At 38.5% G+C, this 15265-nt stretch overlaps 1 protein-coding gene and 1 long non-coding RNA gene across 9 annotated transcripts in view; one reads left to right on the top strand and one right to left on the bottom strand.

Moving 5' to 3' along the window:
- The window catches only part of LOC144693108 (uncharacterized), a 90170-nt gene that overhangs the window by 56817 nt on the left and 18088 nt on the right, over positions 1–15265 (top strand). The window contains exon 4 of one of the 2 annotated variants that reach the window (XR_013579471.1): positions 6328–6560. The exons of the other annotated variant lie outside the window; for it this stretch is intronic. This is a non-coding gene — a long non-coding RNA (uncharacterized LOC144693108). Of the gene's footprint in view, positions 1–6327; positions 6561–15265 lie in introns of those variants that run through there. 2 annotated transcript variants of the gene reach the window in all.
- cep170ba (centrosomal protein 170Ba) overlaps positions 1–15265 on the bottom strand; it is a 77322-nt gene that overhangs the window by 51447 nt on the left and 10610 nt on the right. For all 7 annotated transcript variants that reach the window (XM_078562516.1, XM_078562514.1, XM_078562509.1 and 4 more), the window contains exons 3-6: positions 12994–13083; positions 12588–12666; positions 10262–10320; positions 10028–10178 (exon numbers count right to left, since the gene is read on the bottom strand). In XM_078562516.1, the coding sequence (XP_078418642.1) occupies positions 10028–10178; positions 10262–10320; positions 12588–12666; positions 12994–13083 (379 nt within the window). The remainder of the gene's footprint in view (positions 1–10027; positions 10179–10261; positions 10321–12587; positions 12667–12993; positions 13084–15265) is intronic.

The raw sequence follows: 15265 nt of genomic DNA, 5'->3' as shown, positions 1-15265 counted from the left end.
CAAAGTGCACATTTAAGAGGCTATTAATTGGTTAATTTGTTAATTAGTTATTTTTGTTGGTATACTCAAAGGAGTACAATGAGAGACTGCTTCCCTAGCCAGGGCCGTTGCAAGGGCCGGAGTGCATTATCAGTCTCGGAAACACTATTTTAATTTAATAAGTTTCCTTTAAAGTTTTGTCTTTGTTAGTGCCCCTTTAAGGGGCTAAACTGTTCATTAGTGTATTTGCTAATTAGTTTATTTTATTGGTTTACAAAAGAGCATATAATGAGAGACTGTATGAAAGTTGAAATAGCTCAGTTGCAAGAGTTTTAGACTGAAGTTCTAAAAGTCCCTGGTTCAATCCTGGGTTTTAGCAGCTCTCATTCTGCATCAACTTATTTACTTGTAATGTTTTCCCCCTTTAAGGGGCTGTTGATTTGTTTCTTAGTTAATTTGTTTATTTGATTTTTACTCAGAAGTGTATAAGGAGACTCTTCTGGGACACGTGGTGTTGGTTAGAGAGAAGGCAGGCATTTGTACTTTTGAATTCTGTAAATAAATCTAGTATTAAGTAAAAAGATTGGCATCTGGTTTCCTACTTCAACTGGCTTCAGAATGAATTAACAGCGGGGACCAATTTGGCGAATTATGAGGCCATCACTTTGGATCTGAAAAAGGTCAAATTTGATTATTTTCTTAATTATGAGACACACTATGAACTGTGCGGGTGCAATGGGATTTAGACGTCAGCGTACAAGAACCACTAAAAGCTAATGAAAAGGTACAAAAAGCAATCCCTTGAGATAAAAACTAAGAAAGTGATGCTTCAGTATACTAAGTTTTGGTCAGAGCCCATTTGCAGTACTATATTCAGTTTTGGTCACTACTGCAACTGAGGAAAGACATATTTGCTTGGAGCAATGTTGTACAGATTCACCTGAATGACACAAGCACTTGAAACTTTGAACTGCAGAGCATACAAACCAAATATATGCATTTTAAAAGTTTAGGGGTGAACTAATTGGATGTTTAAAATGATAAAGGGATTTCAATGATATAGAGAAACTGCTCCCATTAGGAAATCCTGTACGAGGAGACAGCCTTAAAATGGGAATTACCATATATACTCATGTAAAAATCAAGTTTTTGAGACCAAATTTTTGGCAAAAAGTAGGGAGTCGACTTATACACGAGCAATACTTGAGGGGTTGAAATTGTTTCATGTCAGAGTCGACGGAGCGTGCGTGACTCGATTAGTGCCATTTTGGAGCAGCTCCTCTCACTCCCCAGAGACTTTTTACCTCACTCGGCATTTCCCTGCCTGACTCTCCCACTCATAGCTCCTTTTGCTCACTTCCTCCCCCTCACCAGCGGTCTCCTGAGTCCTCACTCACAGTGAGGGTTCAGGCAGAGAAGCGACGAGGGGAGAGTAGGGTAGGGAAGCAGCGAGTGGGTAGTAAGTAGAAAGAGTTAGCATTTTTGACCAGAAGTCAGGGGTCCACTTATACATAAGATAAATGAAAAATGAACGATCTTTTGGCCAATTATCAGGGTTGACTTTTATGTGAGATTGACTATTACTTGAGTATATATGATAGGCCTGTTAGTAGTGAAATCAGGACTAATTTTTCCACACAAGCGTAGTGGAAATCTGGAACTTTCTTCCCCAAACGGCTCTAGGCACTGGATCTATTAAAACTTTCAAGAATGAAACTGATAAATTTTTGTCAGGTAAAAGTGTTCATGGGTATGGAGAAAAACTAGGCAAATTGAGGCTAGGAATTCTGCGGCAAGTGACTCACCTCCTGACTCCCCAAAGCCTGTCCACCATCTGTGAGGCACAAGTCAGGACTGTGACGGAATAGTCTCCAACTGCCTGTATGACTGCAGCTCCATCAACACTCAAGAAGCTTGACACCATCCAGGATAAAGCAGCCTGCTTTACTGGCACCCCATCCATCACCTCAAATATCCACTCTCTCCACCACCGACGCACAGTGGCAGCAGTGTGCATCATCTACAAGATGCACTGCAGCAACTTACCAGGCTCCCTCGACAGCATCTTCCCAACCCACAACCTCCAACACCTAGAAGGCCAAGGGCAGCAGATGCATGGGAACAGCACAACTGCAAGGTCCCCTCTAAGCCACACACCCATCCTGACCTGTAACTGTAATCGCAGTTCCTTTGTTGTCGCTGGGTCAAAGTCCTGGAACTCCCTCCCTAATAGCACTGTGGGTGTACCTACACCACATGGGCTGCAATGGTTCAAGGCGGCAGCTCACCGCCACCTTCTCAAGGTGGAATTGGGGATGGGCAATAAAAATGGCAACCTATCCAGCAATGCCCACGTCCCATGTGTTACAGACAGAGGAGGGTTTAATTTAGAACAGTCCTGATTTCTCCACTCACTACCTGTCCGTAAACAAAAAGGAGTTTTTGATTTTTGATTTCCCCCTTTATAAGTGCTTTATATGTTCCCGATCCCTCCAGTTTGGAGTGATCCAATCCTCTATTAATAACCTCACAGCAAACTAAAGATAAAAGGTAAAAATAAGAGGAATAGTTTTTTTTAGAAAAGCACACACACAAAATGCAGGAAGGGGTTTCACAACATCCGCTCCTTTTTGCATTTATACAATAAATGAGGGGTAAGGGAAAGAAAGAGATTCAGGGAGAAGACCACGATAAAAATAAGAATTACGGTTTCATGTGATTCCAGAATCAAAATCCAATGAGGAATTCTTTTGCAGAGTTCGGCTGGCTGAACGCCGGTGGTGTAACATTCGTTTTCTGGTGGTGTTGTCCCAAGATGAAGTAGGCACGCAGAGAATGAATCAGTTCTGTAGGCGATAGTGCAAACTCTTCCCAGCAGAGTCAAGTTAGAGGGGGGCCAGTGTCCAACCTGGCCAGAGCTTGCCTCTGTGTCGCCTGCCAATCAGATGTTAAACAGCGGACTGAAGATAGAATCCTAAAGCTGTATAATGTAAGTAATTTAAACAGTGCAAGGCACAGTCATGTGACTGGGTGATTTTGGGTCAAGCTATTCACCTAACAAGGCCTCTTGTTAAAACCCTTTGTTTTGAGCAGGTAATGGTAGAACCATTAGCACAACTTTGGAGATGAAGAATCACAAATAGCTCTGCCTTTGTCCATAGCTGGCTGGTGTAGACGTCTCGGCCACTATCCTTTGTGTTGGCTTGGCTGGAATGTTTATACAATGTAAGGAGCGTTACATTCCAGGGGTTTGATGCATTAGCCTTTGTCCATTTTTAAACTGCTCAGAAACTTCCAGAGCTATATATATTCCTTCATGTCTTCTGATCATGACACATGGAAGAAAAAAAATGTCAGCTTTGATCTAACTGAACGGTAGAACAGGATTGAAGGGCTGAATAGTCTATTCATCTTCCTATTTATCTTTTCTGTTTTATGCATCATGCTTTTAACGTCATTCTTTCTGCTGCTCTTGCCACTGGCTCATCCCTAAACCTATTATCTCTCACTCACAAATCCCCATTGATTTTTAAATCTCTCCATAATTGCATATCAATCCCTTCCCTGCAAACATCTCCAACTCTCATCCTCCATTCAATTGAACATGGTCGATGACACTCACCATGTCCACCATCATGGCTTTACACTTAAATTTTCTTCATCAGCCTCTTTGTATTTAGTTATAGTAGTTCAGTCATTGAATCGGTCAATTTAAAAGTTGCAATTCGAAACATTAGCAGATAAAATGTTTTCAAACCCAACTGAGCTTTTGATTTCTGTCTAATCTGCAAAATAGAAGCATGTTTTAAATGTGATAACAGACCTTTGTTTCTGCTCTTCCTCAAAATCCTAAGTGGATGTTAGCTATTTGTATGGTGACAACTGAACAACAGGATACCTTGTATAGCAATACTGCTTTCATACAAATCATTTCATAATTCATCATGTCGTCACACCTGACAGCAACATTTTGCAACAAGTTTATTTAATCAAACTGCGCAAATGTAAACTAAAAGCTTGGAAAAGCACATTATATTTAGGCTGTAGTCCCTAAAACATTTTCAAATATTGATGTCTCAGCTCAAGAACAATCTCACAAACTGAATAAACTATTATCAGAAGTAATAAGTGCACCACCACCTTACTGAAGATTCTCTCAATTTTGTAAATATGCAGCAAGTCAAGCAGCATCTGGGAGGAAAGGGTGTTAATATCTCAAGTATGACCCTTTGTTAGTGGGTAACAAAGGGGAACCCAAAAATCCTGCAAAACATAAAATGTAAAAAGGATAGTTAAAAGAATGGTGGGGCTAATTAGCGACTAAAAAAAGGAAGTCTTCTTGTGGAGGCATAGAGCCTGAATGAAGCACTGAATGAGTAATTTGCATCTACCTTCACAGGTGAGTAGGGGTGTGGGGCGAAGAGACAGAAATTGAGTATTTCTGAAAAAAAAGACACTGCTGAAGCTTTTCATCTTGCATTCATCAGGACAGCTATGCAAGATAAACCAACAGTAAAGGGAAATAACCTATACTGCATGAGAAGGGAGTGCTGATTGGTTGGCAAGTGAGCTCTGGTAGAAGCATTGCCATGGAGAATGCAGCAGAGAACAGTTAACTGCCAAGCTTTTGTTTCAAATTCAAACCAGGCAGGTATACTCTGATTGGTCAAGGCATTGCCACGGGGAATGAACCAGGGAATGGCAATCCTCCAAGCTATTGTTTAGCTGGAAAATGCATAATGTGTAGGCATGCTCCTTCTGTCTGCCAAGGACAGTGCCCTATGTGTGAATATATGTAGCTCCTAGCATGCATAAGTGAGCCACACTGCGAGCCCAACTGATTTCAGAGGAAAAATCAACAGGCTTGTGAAATGGGGGATAGCTGGATTGTTAAAAGCTCTTTCAAAGAGCCGGCATGGGCTCAACAGGCTGACCAGCCCCTTTCTCTGCTGTAAGATTCGATGATTTTAGCCACCTAATCCAGCCATCTCCCTGGCCGCTGTCTGAGACTTTCAAACTGAATTACCAAAAAGATTATTCATAGCTAGAGCCATTTAAAGCATTGTACCAGTAAAATACAACCACTTGTCGAAGTCAGCTCAAATAACAGTAGTTCTGATTTAATTCATAAGTTAAACAAACCAGTTGGTTGAGTTCCTTGTAATAATTTTACTTCAGAGTCTTTTCAATAGACCTCAGATAGTATAGTAGTATCTTAATCCTCAATGATTGCAGTTACATTCAGATTTCTTCCCTATGGGGTTCACATTTGGTCTCTATATTCCTTACAGCTTTTTCAAAATTCTAATTTAAATCATAACATCCAAGTTTATATTTCATATGTTCTTTGAAATGCAATCTGCAAAACCAGTCCAGAGCAATTACTTGCACAATAAACTCAAACCATATTAGCACAATAAACTCAAACCATATTAGCACAAACACAAAAGGCCCTTCAAATACCATGTGGGGTGGGGTTAAGGGAGGCTTTCCACACTAAGTAATTAAAAAGCGAAGAACAGTAATAATGGACATCTGAAACAAATTTTTTAAAGGTTGAAGAACGACGCCTGAAATAGCAACTAGTCCATTTTTGATAGATGCAGGGTATTTCCAGCATTTTCTGTTTATTGCTTATTTATCTAAGATTGTTCTAAATACATTTTGGGAAGGATTTTCAGCCCCTAATGGGGGAAAGCAGAGAGGTGGGCAAATGTGAAAACTTGCGCTGCCGGCTGGTGTGCCGGCTCTATCCCTAACCAGGTGATTTTAAGCAGGATTAAATACAGCAGGGCTACCTGCCCACAAGTGGTGGGCAGCCAATCTAGGCCTGCTGTAAGAGGCTAAATGCAATTTTCCAGTTGGCCTCCAGAGGAATTGGAGAGCAGGCCAGCTGCCTGGAGGCGTCCTTCCAGCGGCAGCCCAGGGGACCAGTGCTCCAGGCAGACTTTGAGGCCCTCTCCATATGCCTGGCTTCAGCTGAGGTTACATGCTGCCCTATGGAGGGGTTCCTTTTCGACAATTGTGGCCTGACTGCTGAGGGGATTTTTTAATTTAACATCTTAAAAGGTTGGAGAGAGGATGCCTCTAATTTGAGGCGATCTCCCTCTCTCTTACCTGAAAAGATAGCCTGCTGTATCTTCAGTGCTGGAGGACCTTCTATTGGGCAAGCTTCAAGAGCCTGCTTGCCATCCTTTATTGGATGGCCACTAATTGGCTAATTCAAGGAAAATCACTGTTGGGTGACTGTTTCCCACAAAGTGCAGACTTTGGGCCATTATTTTTCCCTCATAAGCTATGTTTATTGGTATACAAAAACTTGACTGATTTCTTCCTTCTATGCATCAGGCAAGACCAGAGAAACAAAGATAGTTAGCCAGCATGAAATGACAGAAGCCATTCTGACGGCAGTATCTTTTCTAATCAAATCTGATGTTCAAGCTACATAATGTACTCCATGAGAAGATCTATAAGCTACAGGTAAAACCATTCTCTTTCCATCCTGAATGTAATTGGAGTTGCACTTATACTCTCCATAATACATGAATGAGTACAGGACATGCCAATAAAAAAATAATTTCACTTATTATAGTGCCTTTCACAACTAGCTGACAACCCAAAATGTTTTACAGTATTTTTTGAAGAGTAGTCATTGTTATAATGCAAGTAACATGGCAACCAATTTGTGTAACACAAGCTTCCACAAACAGAAATGTGATAATAAACCCATAGTACATTTTGTGATGTTGCGTGAGGGATAAATATTGGCTAGGACACCGGGGATAACTCCCCTGCTCTTCTTTGAAATGGTGTCATGGGATCTTTTATGGCCACCTAAGAAGGCAGACAGAGCTTCAGTTTAACGTCTGATGATGCAGCATTCCCTCAGTACTGCACTGGAATGTCAACTTACTTTTTGTGCTCAGATCCTGGAGGGGAACTTGAACCCACAACCTTCTGACTTAGAGGCAAGAGTGCTACCAACTGAGCCACAGCTGACACACAAGTGCCTTAGAAGTTGATGCTGTTTATATCTAATTCTAGCTTGCACTGACCTTCTCTAGATAGAATATTGGATCCAAAGAATTCTAATTCTAATGAGAGATCATCAACCTGAAATGTCAGCTCTGCTTCCCTCTCCACAGATGCTATCTGACCTGCTGAGTATTTCCAGCATGTTCTGTTTTTATTTCCATTTTCAAGTACTTCTCTTTTTCATGCTTTTCCTAATCTAGGGCAAAAACATGCCTCTTTTAAACTTAGAAAGAAGATTAAAACATTACATCATGCAATTAGGCTTCATGAAGGTTGGAGTTTCAACTAAACTATGCTAATAGTTTTTCAAATACCTTTGGCACCTTGTGTTGAAAATGACTGACTATCAATAAACTGGCTCTGAACTTCAGTGGCAAATAAGTGTTTTTTTTATTTGACAGGATCCCTTCAAGGACAACAGTTTTCTAAGGACTGGGTTGCATCAAACTCTTCGTAGAAATTTTAATTCTGGAATGCCAAATTTGCTACAGCTTTTCCCAAGAGGTCATTGAGTCTGACGAAACCTTAAACGGTAACTCTATTCCTCTCTACACAGATGCTGCCAGACCTGAGTATTTTCCAGCATTTTCTGTTTTGATTTCAGATTTCCAATATCTGCAGTGTTTTGCTTTTGCACAACATGTTGAGAAGTGACCAACAGCTCTATGGGAGTTGAGAAAAAAAACTGAAGACAACTCTACACCAATGTTTCGTGCTAATTATTTTATAACTATGAAACTTTTTTGTACTTGGTGAGACACAAGACAGTCAAATAAATTGAAATCACAATTATTTTTAAATAACCCGGAACCTAACAGGAAGAATACTCTAAGAGTTAGAAGTAGTAAAATTAGTACAAGGTCAAAAATTCTTTTGTTAATTTTACTGTCTCAGTGTTAAACAGAAGTATCTTTTGTAGGACGGAAAGCTAACCTCTTAGTTTTGTCAGAATGCCTAGATCAGCAACTCCAAATCACATTCCTACGCATAAAATTAAAACCAGTAGTCAGAACAGAGATGCCTTTATATTCTAATCTTAGAATGTGCACTACTGTACTACAGCACCAAGGACATTATAAACCCCAGGATAATTAAACTGCCTGACCTGCTTTTCCAACTATTTACTCATATGCACTTTTTCAAGTGCATGCTTTGCAATGCTGTCAGTGAACAGATACATGTATTTAGGAACAAGACATTCCTTTCAATAGAAGATCAAATGCCAATGACCACTTTTAATATAAAGTATTATCCAAATCGTGACAGGTACCCAGATACAAGATCTGTTTTGAAAAGAGCAAGTAGGTTTTCCATTAATTTTAATCTGTGTAAATATTATTTATGAAATTTAACACTAACATAGATTTTAACAAACATTTTGTACCCTTTAGTTACAATATGGAAGCAATCAAGAAACTCATCAGGGTGCAAATGTAGTACTTACCCAAATTTATCAAAGTAATAGTGAATGGATGTCTTTAGGCAATGGAAATAAATTAAATTACCAGTATATACAAGTGTTTGCCTTTATCAATGAAAGGAGTCTTTCTAAACAGAAGGCCATGACTGAGTAGCAATTCCTGTATCTCTGCTAAAACACCAAATCAGAAAACATTCAGGGAAGCAAAGAAAGTAAAAGGAAGCTGATGGCTACCTCATGGTACAGTTTTTGTTCATATTGCGGAATTGATTTAGCTAAAATGGGATTACTCTGGCAGCAGAACAATTGTGGATCATGCCCATCATTCTGGCCATTGTTTCCTGACATTGACCTTCCCCATTGTTAAAATTGGATTGCTGGCACGTGCAGATAAGCTGAGAGCTCAGTCTGTCTATGGATAGAATAAAACGTTGTCTCCATCTAAATATAGCTGCAGTATAAATGGTCTTTATATACTGCCTAGAGACACATAAAGCAGTGCTTAGTCCGTTAGCAGGGCTTTTGCTTATACCCTGTTTATGTTACAAAATTGTTCCCAGTCGAAGTGGTTCTGTAATTTGTGTTGGCTTCCAGAGTGCCATATTTGTCCTATTTATATTGTATTGGCACTAGTATAATCATTTATGTGCAAGATCTGTAAATGTAGAAGATTTGTACATGGCAGCTACATGAAAATTACAAATGTAAATTTAAAACAAATGCATGTGTACAAAGATTCTTTCTTCATGACTGAGGAGTTTTGGTTTCATTGTTGCTCCATTTATGTAAAAGTGCATAGAATGGAAGGGGATGGGGACAAGCTCAGTCCATCAATATTGCCAAACTGGTGGAGGGAAATTAGCCAGGCTGTATTTGACTGATAGAATGTGTTCAGCAGCTGAGTTGGGAAGGAAAGGTGATGAGATCAAAAGGGCATCCAAAGTAGGAGAGGTTCCCATATTAGCAGGTTCTAGATAAAGACAGGCCTGTATTTCTCTGCCCCAGAATTCTAAACTCGAGATTCAGGCACAGAAAAGATTTGATACTACATTAAGGAGAGGGTCTGTGATTTCTACAACAGGGAAACCCTCAGGAGACTTTTAAGAATGGAGAGTTAAGGATGTACTGCATACTGGCAGTGACTCTTTCCTCTTTCTCAGGATGTATGGAGGTTTGAAGCAGCAGCATTCCCAAAGTCATGAAGGAGTTTTATATAAAGATTTAATCTGCACTGCCACCCAGTGAATTGGTAATGCAACCGCATGCTGACACATCTGATAACTTTGAGGATCAAACTACAGTTCCAGTGCTGGTTTCGTAACTATTGTTACATGACAGGTCCTTTAACATTATAAATCATAATCACAATTCCATCTATAGACATAACAGACACTGTAGGTAAATTTTGACACTTAAAATGGAATTTCCCATTAACAAAGGCTGATATCATTCTCAGCGTATTTTGAGACGGAATGTTACAGCCATTCAGCATTTTTAATACAATAGACATAGTTTTTCTGCACCAATAACCATAAATAAAGGAACGGTGACACAAAAAACTATCACAACATATTATCAAAGCATAACAAATACCTGTGCCTCCTTTCTTTTCGGCCTTTTCAAGATTTGGTCTGGGCGACTCCAGTTTTGTACTTGACTGGATGAGAGCCATATCAGACTGTTCGACCTTCTTATCTTCTGCTGCTTTCATATGTATTTGAAACTGGCTGGTGTATTTCTCATGCTGACAAAACAGACAGAAACACAAAGGTGAGGCAGCTTTCTCTGGTATTTTCTTTAAATTGATGATAGCTAAGCTCCACTTACCTTTAGGGCCTCTTCAGGAACTGTGTGTGTACTTTTTTCCAATATATACATGTTGGAATTTGAAGATTTTGTTAAGAAAGCAAAATAATGAGAACTTTTCAAGAGTAGGCTTAATTAAAAATCAATTAAACTGATTAAATCTGGCTCCTAGTAGCCATGAATTAATTATACAAACACTCCAAATCTGGGGTCCCTTCTGGATGAATTAAATATTGATTGCATTGAAAGAAATATCCCTAATTTGCATATGGCCATTCTCCCAACCAAGTGTACAATATTTTAGAAGGTTTGTAACCCCCCCACTCCACCCCCTCCCGACCAGCCTCCCACAGGGAAAGAAAAGAAAGACATAATTGGCCAGAAATCCCTGCAATGGAGCATTTGGCAGTGAATAACATTAATTTGACAGTTACACTCACCATTGACATCACACTACATGTGTGTCACACATCGATATCGTACAGTGTTGTCAATGTCATCTGAGACCCCGCAAACGTCAAATAAGCTTAATAGGTTTATCTCTTTGACCAATGAAAGAAAAATATAAAAGAAACAGAGTGAAAGACAGAGAAAGAAATAGGGTGAAGGAGTCAAACAAAATATAATATAAAGACAGAGAAATAAAGGCGAGGAGCGTAGATTAAGAGAGAGGAAGAAAACAATGCCATGGGATATCTCCTGCACATGCATCATTATTTCCTTTTGAGGTTTTTTTATTTCCTTTTGAGGTTTTTTAAAGTATATATGAAGCATTGAAAGTTTCCAGAAATCCAAAAACATAATGCTCCAATAAAATATTTTTCTTACATAAAATGAATTTTTAAGAAATCTAATTCAAAATGATCACATCTCGCAGACAGAAACACTCTGTTGAAAGGAGTTGTAAAAAAATAAATTTTCTGGTATTTCATTACCCCAAATCATTTCACATTCTTTCACGAGACACTGAAAGACATTAACCATATAAATATGCAAACAAAAGCAGGTGTGGAAATCAGTTGATACAAATCCAAAAATTACACAAAATTAATTTTACTTTCATGCAATTTAAACTGAGATTGTACTCCAGAACACTATATTACAGTGGCACGATTCAGATCAGGCTACTGTTGAAAAGGTATTAATTCAAATATATCAACTCGCTTGGTTTTTGTCAGTTTCCTGTGACCAAAAGCTATCCAACAGTGCCAGAGCTCAGACACACATAAGGCATTTCCATTATTACTTCCTGAAGCCACATAAATCATTCATTTAGATTGAAAACCTGTACCTCACGGGCACACATTTCAAAAAGATGAATAACAGTTTTCAGTACTACCCTGCTGCCCTTGCAAACCTTTAGTCTCCTAAATTGTCACTAACATTTGCAATGAATAAATGAACCCTTCTACATTGTGAGTAATTTTCCTGGATCAACTTTGTTATTTCCCATCAAAATCTCGAATCTTTAAAAAGACACAAATCTCTCAAGCTTCTCTCATAAACATAGGGCTTTGATATTTAAATGTCAGTCAAGTAATGTTCCATAGAGTCTGACCAATCCCTTGCACAAAACCTATATAATTCTATTGATTTGCATGCTACCCCACTGATTATGCACCTTATTTGCATTTTTTACTGCAGCCAAGCACTAGATTGTTTTCATGGATGTTTGTACTCAAGACTGTTTTTAAAATCAGTCAATGCATTTGCAATCAAAAGTTGAAATGGGGAGAGCATATTTCACCTTTAGTTCCCACATTTTTAAATGAGGGTAGAATTTCCTTGGAGGTTCTCCCGATCTCATGGCAGAAATAGCCTTTGTTCCATAGCTGTAATGACTTAGTTATGTAGCTGACATTGCAAAGACAAACCAACAGAAACAGCCTGAAGTGAACTGCATTAACAGTATTGTAATCAAAAATGATTCCATTGACAAAATACTCAAATTATTGGATTTCCCTGTCAGATATGCCACTTGCATAAATCTGGTTAGTCACATATTAAACATATCAGTAATTTTACAAGATAAGGACTTTATGAAAAAGGAAATGATAAGCACAGTAGACTAATACAAGTAAAACAAATTCAGATCTGCAACGGAATACAAGAGTAAGGATCCTAAAACATTGTAGAGCTCAACATATTTCATATTAAAAACTGAAGAATAATATGTAATGCAAAACAGTCAATCTTTTCACCATTAAGTAGAATTTTACATTGTTCCTCCAAGTTCCACTTCCATCATTTGGCAATGGATTGATTTATAAACATTAAAAGGACACAAAATAATTATAACACCAGCAAAGGCTTCAAATAGATCAATGAGATTAAAATGAAAGGATATCATATCCAAAACGAACAGTGTCATTTACTTTTAGTGTTATGTACATCTGGTCAGGAATCCTTACATCATTCACAAATGTCTGCAAGAAGAGAAATGCTGGTATAAAACTTAAAGTGCATTGGAAGGTTTTAAATTCAAAAGAAAGGTTAAGCCACTTCCAAACTGTTCTATTTAATCAAAATAAACAATGATATAAAGAAGTGATATAAAGAAGTTTCCAACTAAAAAACTTTTTAACAAATGAAAAAATTAGAATAGTGTCATTGTAGTTTCTGAACTAACAGCAGATGCTTATAGTACAAAAACCCATCTAGTCAAATGAAATATTTTTTCCTAACGCAGTGAACTGTATTAACATGAAAATGTGTACAGTGTAAAACAGTAGCTTTATTGTTTCCCTACATACCCCATTCAGACTTCCAAGGTCCTTTACCCGGTGTTCATCTGTAGCTGTATCATAGTTGATTACTGCATGCTGCTTGTCTACGCTGCGAGACTAGGAGAACACATATAATGAATTCTAAGCTGTTCAGAAGGAGACAACTGCTTTCAATACAGTGCTAATTGGTTCCAGTCTAACATAACTACTTTACCTGGATTTTAAGCATCCACAATCAAAAAACGTAGATAGTGTGTGCATCTTATGTACAAACAACTCCCATTTGTTACACAATTGCCAGTTAACAACATGTACCATAAATATATTAATATTGCGGCTTAATGTTAAAGTGCAACTGGGATCACAGATTAGCATATACATTTAATCCGTCAATGCTTGACTGTTAGATGTACTGTTTCACACAATGCTGAAGGTCAACTTGCCAAAATAAAAATAAAGTGTACAGAAGCCAATCAGCAGCTTAGAGAAAAAGCTAGGTTAACTTTTTAAAGTGAAACTTTCATCAGAATCTGTATTGTCAACCATTAATTTCCCTTTTAGGCTAAATGGCCTGTTAGCATTTTCTATGTATATTTTATCCCCAGCAGTCACACTGTTTCTTTTTATTTCTGCAAATCAAATTCCATCTCAATTTATAATTGCTTACAGCCAGCCTCCAAGATACAAAGTTATTATTTCCTGTATAATTTGTTGTGCAATGATGTTTCCAATAGGATAGTCATCCAACATTAGGGGGGTGCAACGCAAAATGTGGGAAATCAAAGGGTATGCCAGGAAGCTTCAAAAAATTAATAGACAGCAAAACCTATCCTAATCGCTGATAATCCAGTGCAGTACTGAGGGAGTGTCACACTATCAAGAGGTGCCAACTTTTGGATGAGACATTAAACCAAGCCCCTTCTGCCCTCACAAATGGATGTAAAAGATCTCATGGCACTATTTTAAAGAGGAGCAGGAAAGTTCTCCTCTGTCTCCTTGCCAATCTTTATCCCTCACCTAACACCAAACTGCACACTATCATTTTGCTAACTGTGGGACCTTACAGTGAGCAAATTATTTGCTGTTATGTCCTACGTTACAACAGTTCCTCATTAGTTATAAAGGTTCTCTATAAACGCAAGTTTTTATTTTCCTTTTCTTTCCTTTCTCTCCCTCCTTTTGCTTTCGCCATAGTCCTCTGGCACCTTCTATTCTCCCTCAAATACCTCACTCAGATCCACCCCTGAGAGGAGAGAAGAGTACAGAGGAAGAGTGGTGGGGAGGGTGGGGAGAGGAAGATAGAGAGAGGATTGGGAGGGGGACAACAGAGCACATTCCAGGGTGACAGTAAGCACAGGGAAAAGATAAATGCGAAGGAGAAGATAGACAGAAAAAGTGGATGTGGGCAGAGAGGGAGAGTGTGGAGTGAAGAGAGAGAGCAGGATAAGGACAACAGAGAGTTGCAGGGTGACAGAGATGGAGGAGAAAGAAATAACATGCGATAAGTGGGAAAATGAGGGAAATATCTTTTACACAACTTCTATTTTCTGAGACCCCAGAAAGAATGTAAAGAAAATCAGAATAAGATGGAAACATAGTTCAAATAGTTTCTGTAGAGACAACACATAGCTGACATTTCAGATTCATACCCTTCTTCAAAACAGTTTTCATAAACAGTTATCCCTAACTCCTGATTTAATTTCAAGCTCAAGCTATCCCCTGGACCTAGTGGTGATGGAACGCCAAAAAAAATTTATTTTGTTAGTATTTTACCTGCCTTACCAGCCATCATTAATTATTGCTTCAAGTGGACAGTGACCATAGAGGCCAGTTAAAAATGAAATTCAATCTGCATCTTTTCTTTGTTGATATTTTCAATACTTTTGTTAACAAGGAGCATTTCTGAGACTTGCAGAACTGGCTTGGAGAAGTTGCTGCCCTGGTGAGGAAATCTTGCATAAACAACTAAAACACACAGCATTGTGTCAGATGATCATTCATCATCCTTGCATCTGCTCCCATAGAGATCCCATAATAAGATCACCCGCACTTACTATTTAAACTTAAAACATTCAACTCAAGAGACAAAGACCAAAACTAAATCAGCTAATATTTAACAGTGAGACTCTAAATGGTGATGTGTGCAATTATTCATGTATATGGCAATTACAAGTGAGAGGCTATCAAAAAATAACCAGCACTTAAATGATGAGGAGAGAATAGAACATAAAATTCAACAATATTTTCTGTAGGCAAGATGAGAAGTAACAACACCAGTGCAAGATTATAAACCAGAAAA

This window comes from Cetorhinus maximus, chromosome 18, assembly GCF_964194155.1.
Source record: "Cetorhinus maximus chromosome 18, sCetMax3.hap1.1, whole genome shotgun sequence".
NCBI lineage: Eukaryota > Metazoa > Chordata > Chondrichthyes > Lamniformes > Cetorhinidae > Cetorhinus > Cetorhinus maximus.
Note: the sequence above shows the minus strand (reverse complement) of the source record. Positions and strands in the feature narration are given on the sequence as shown.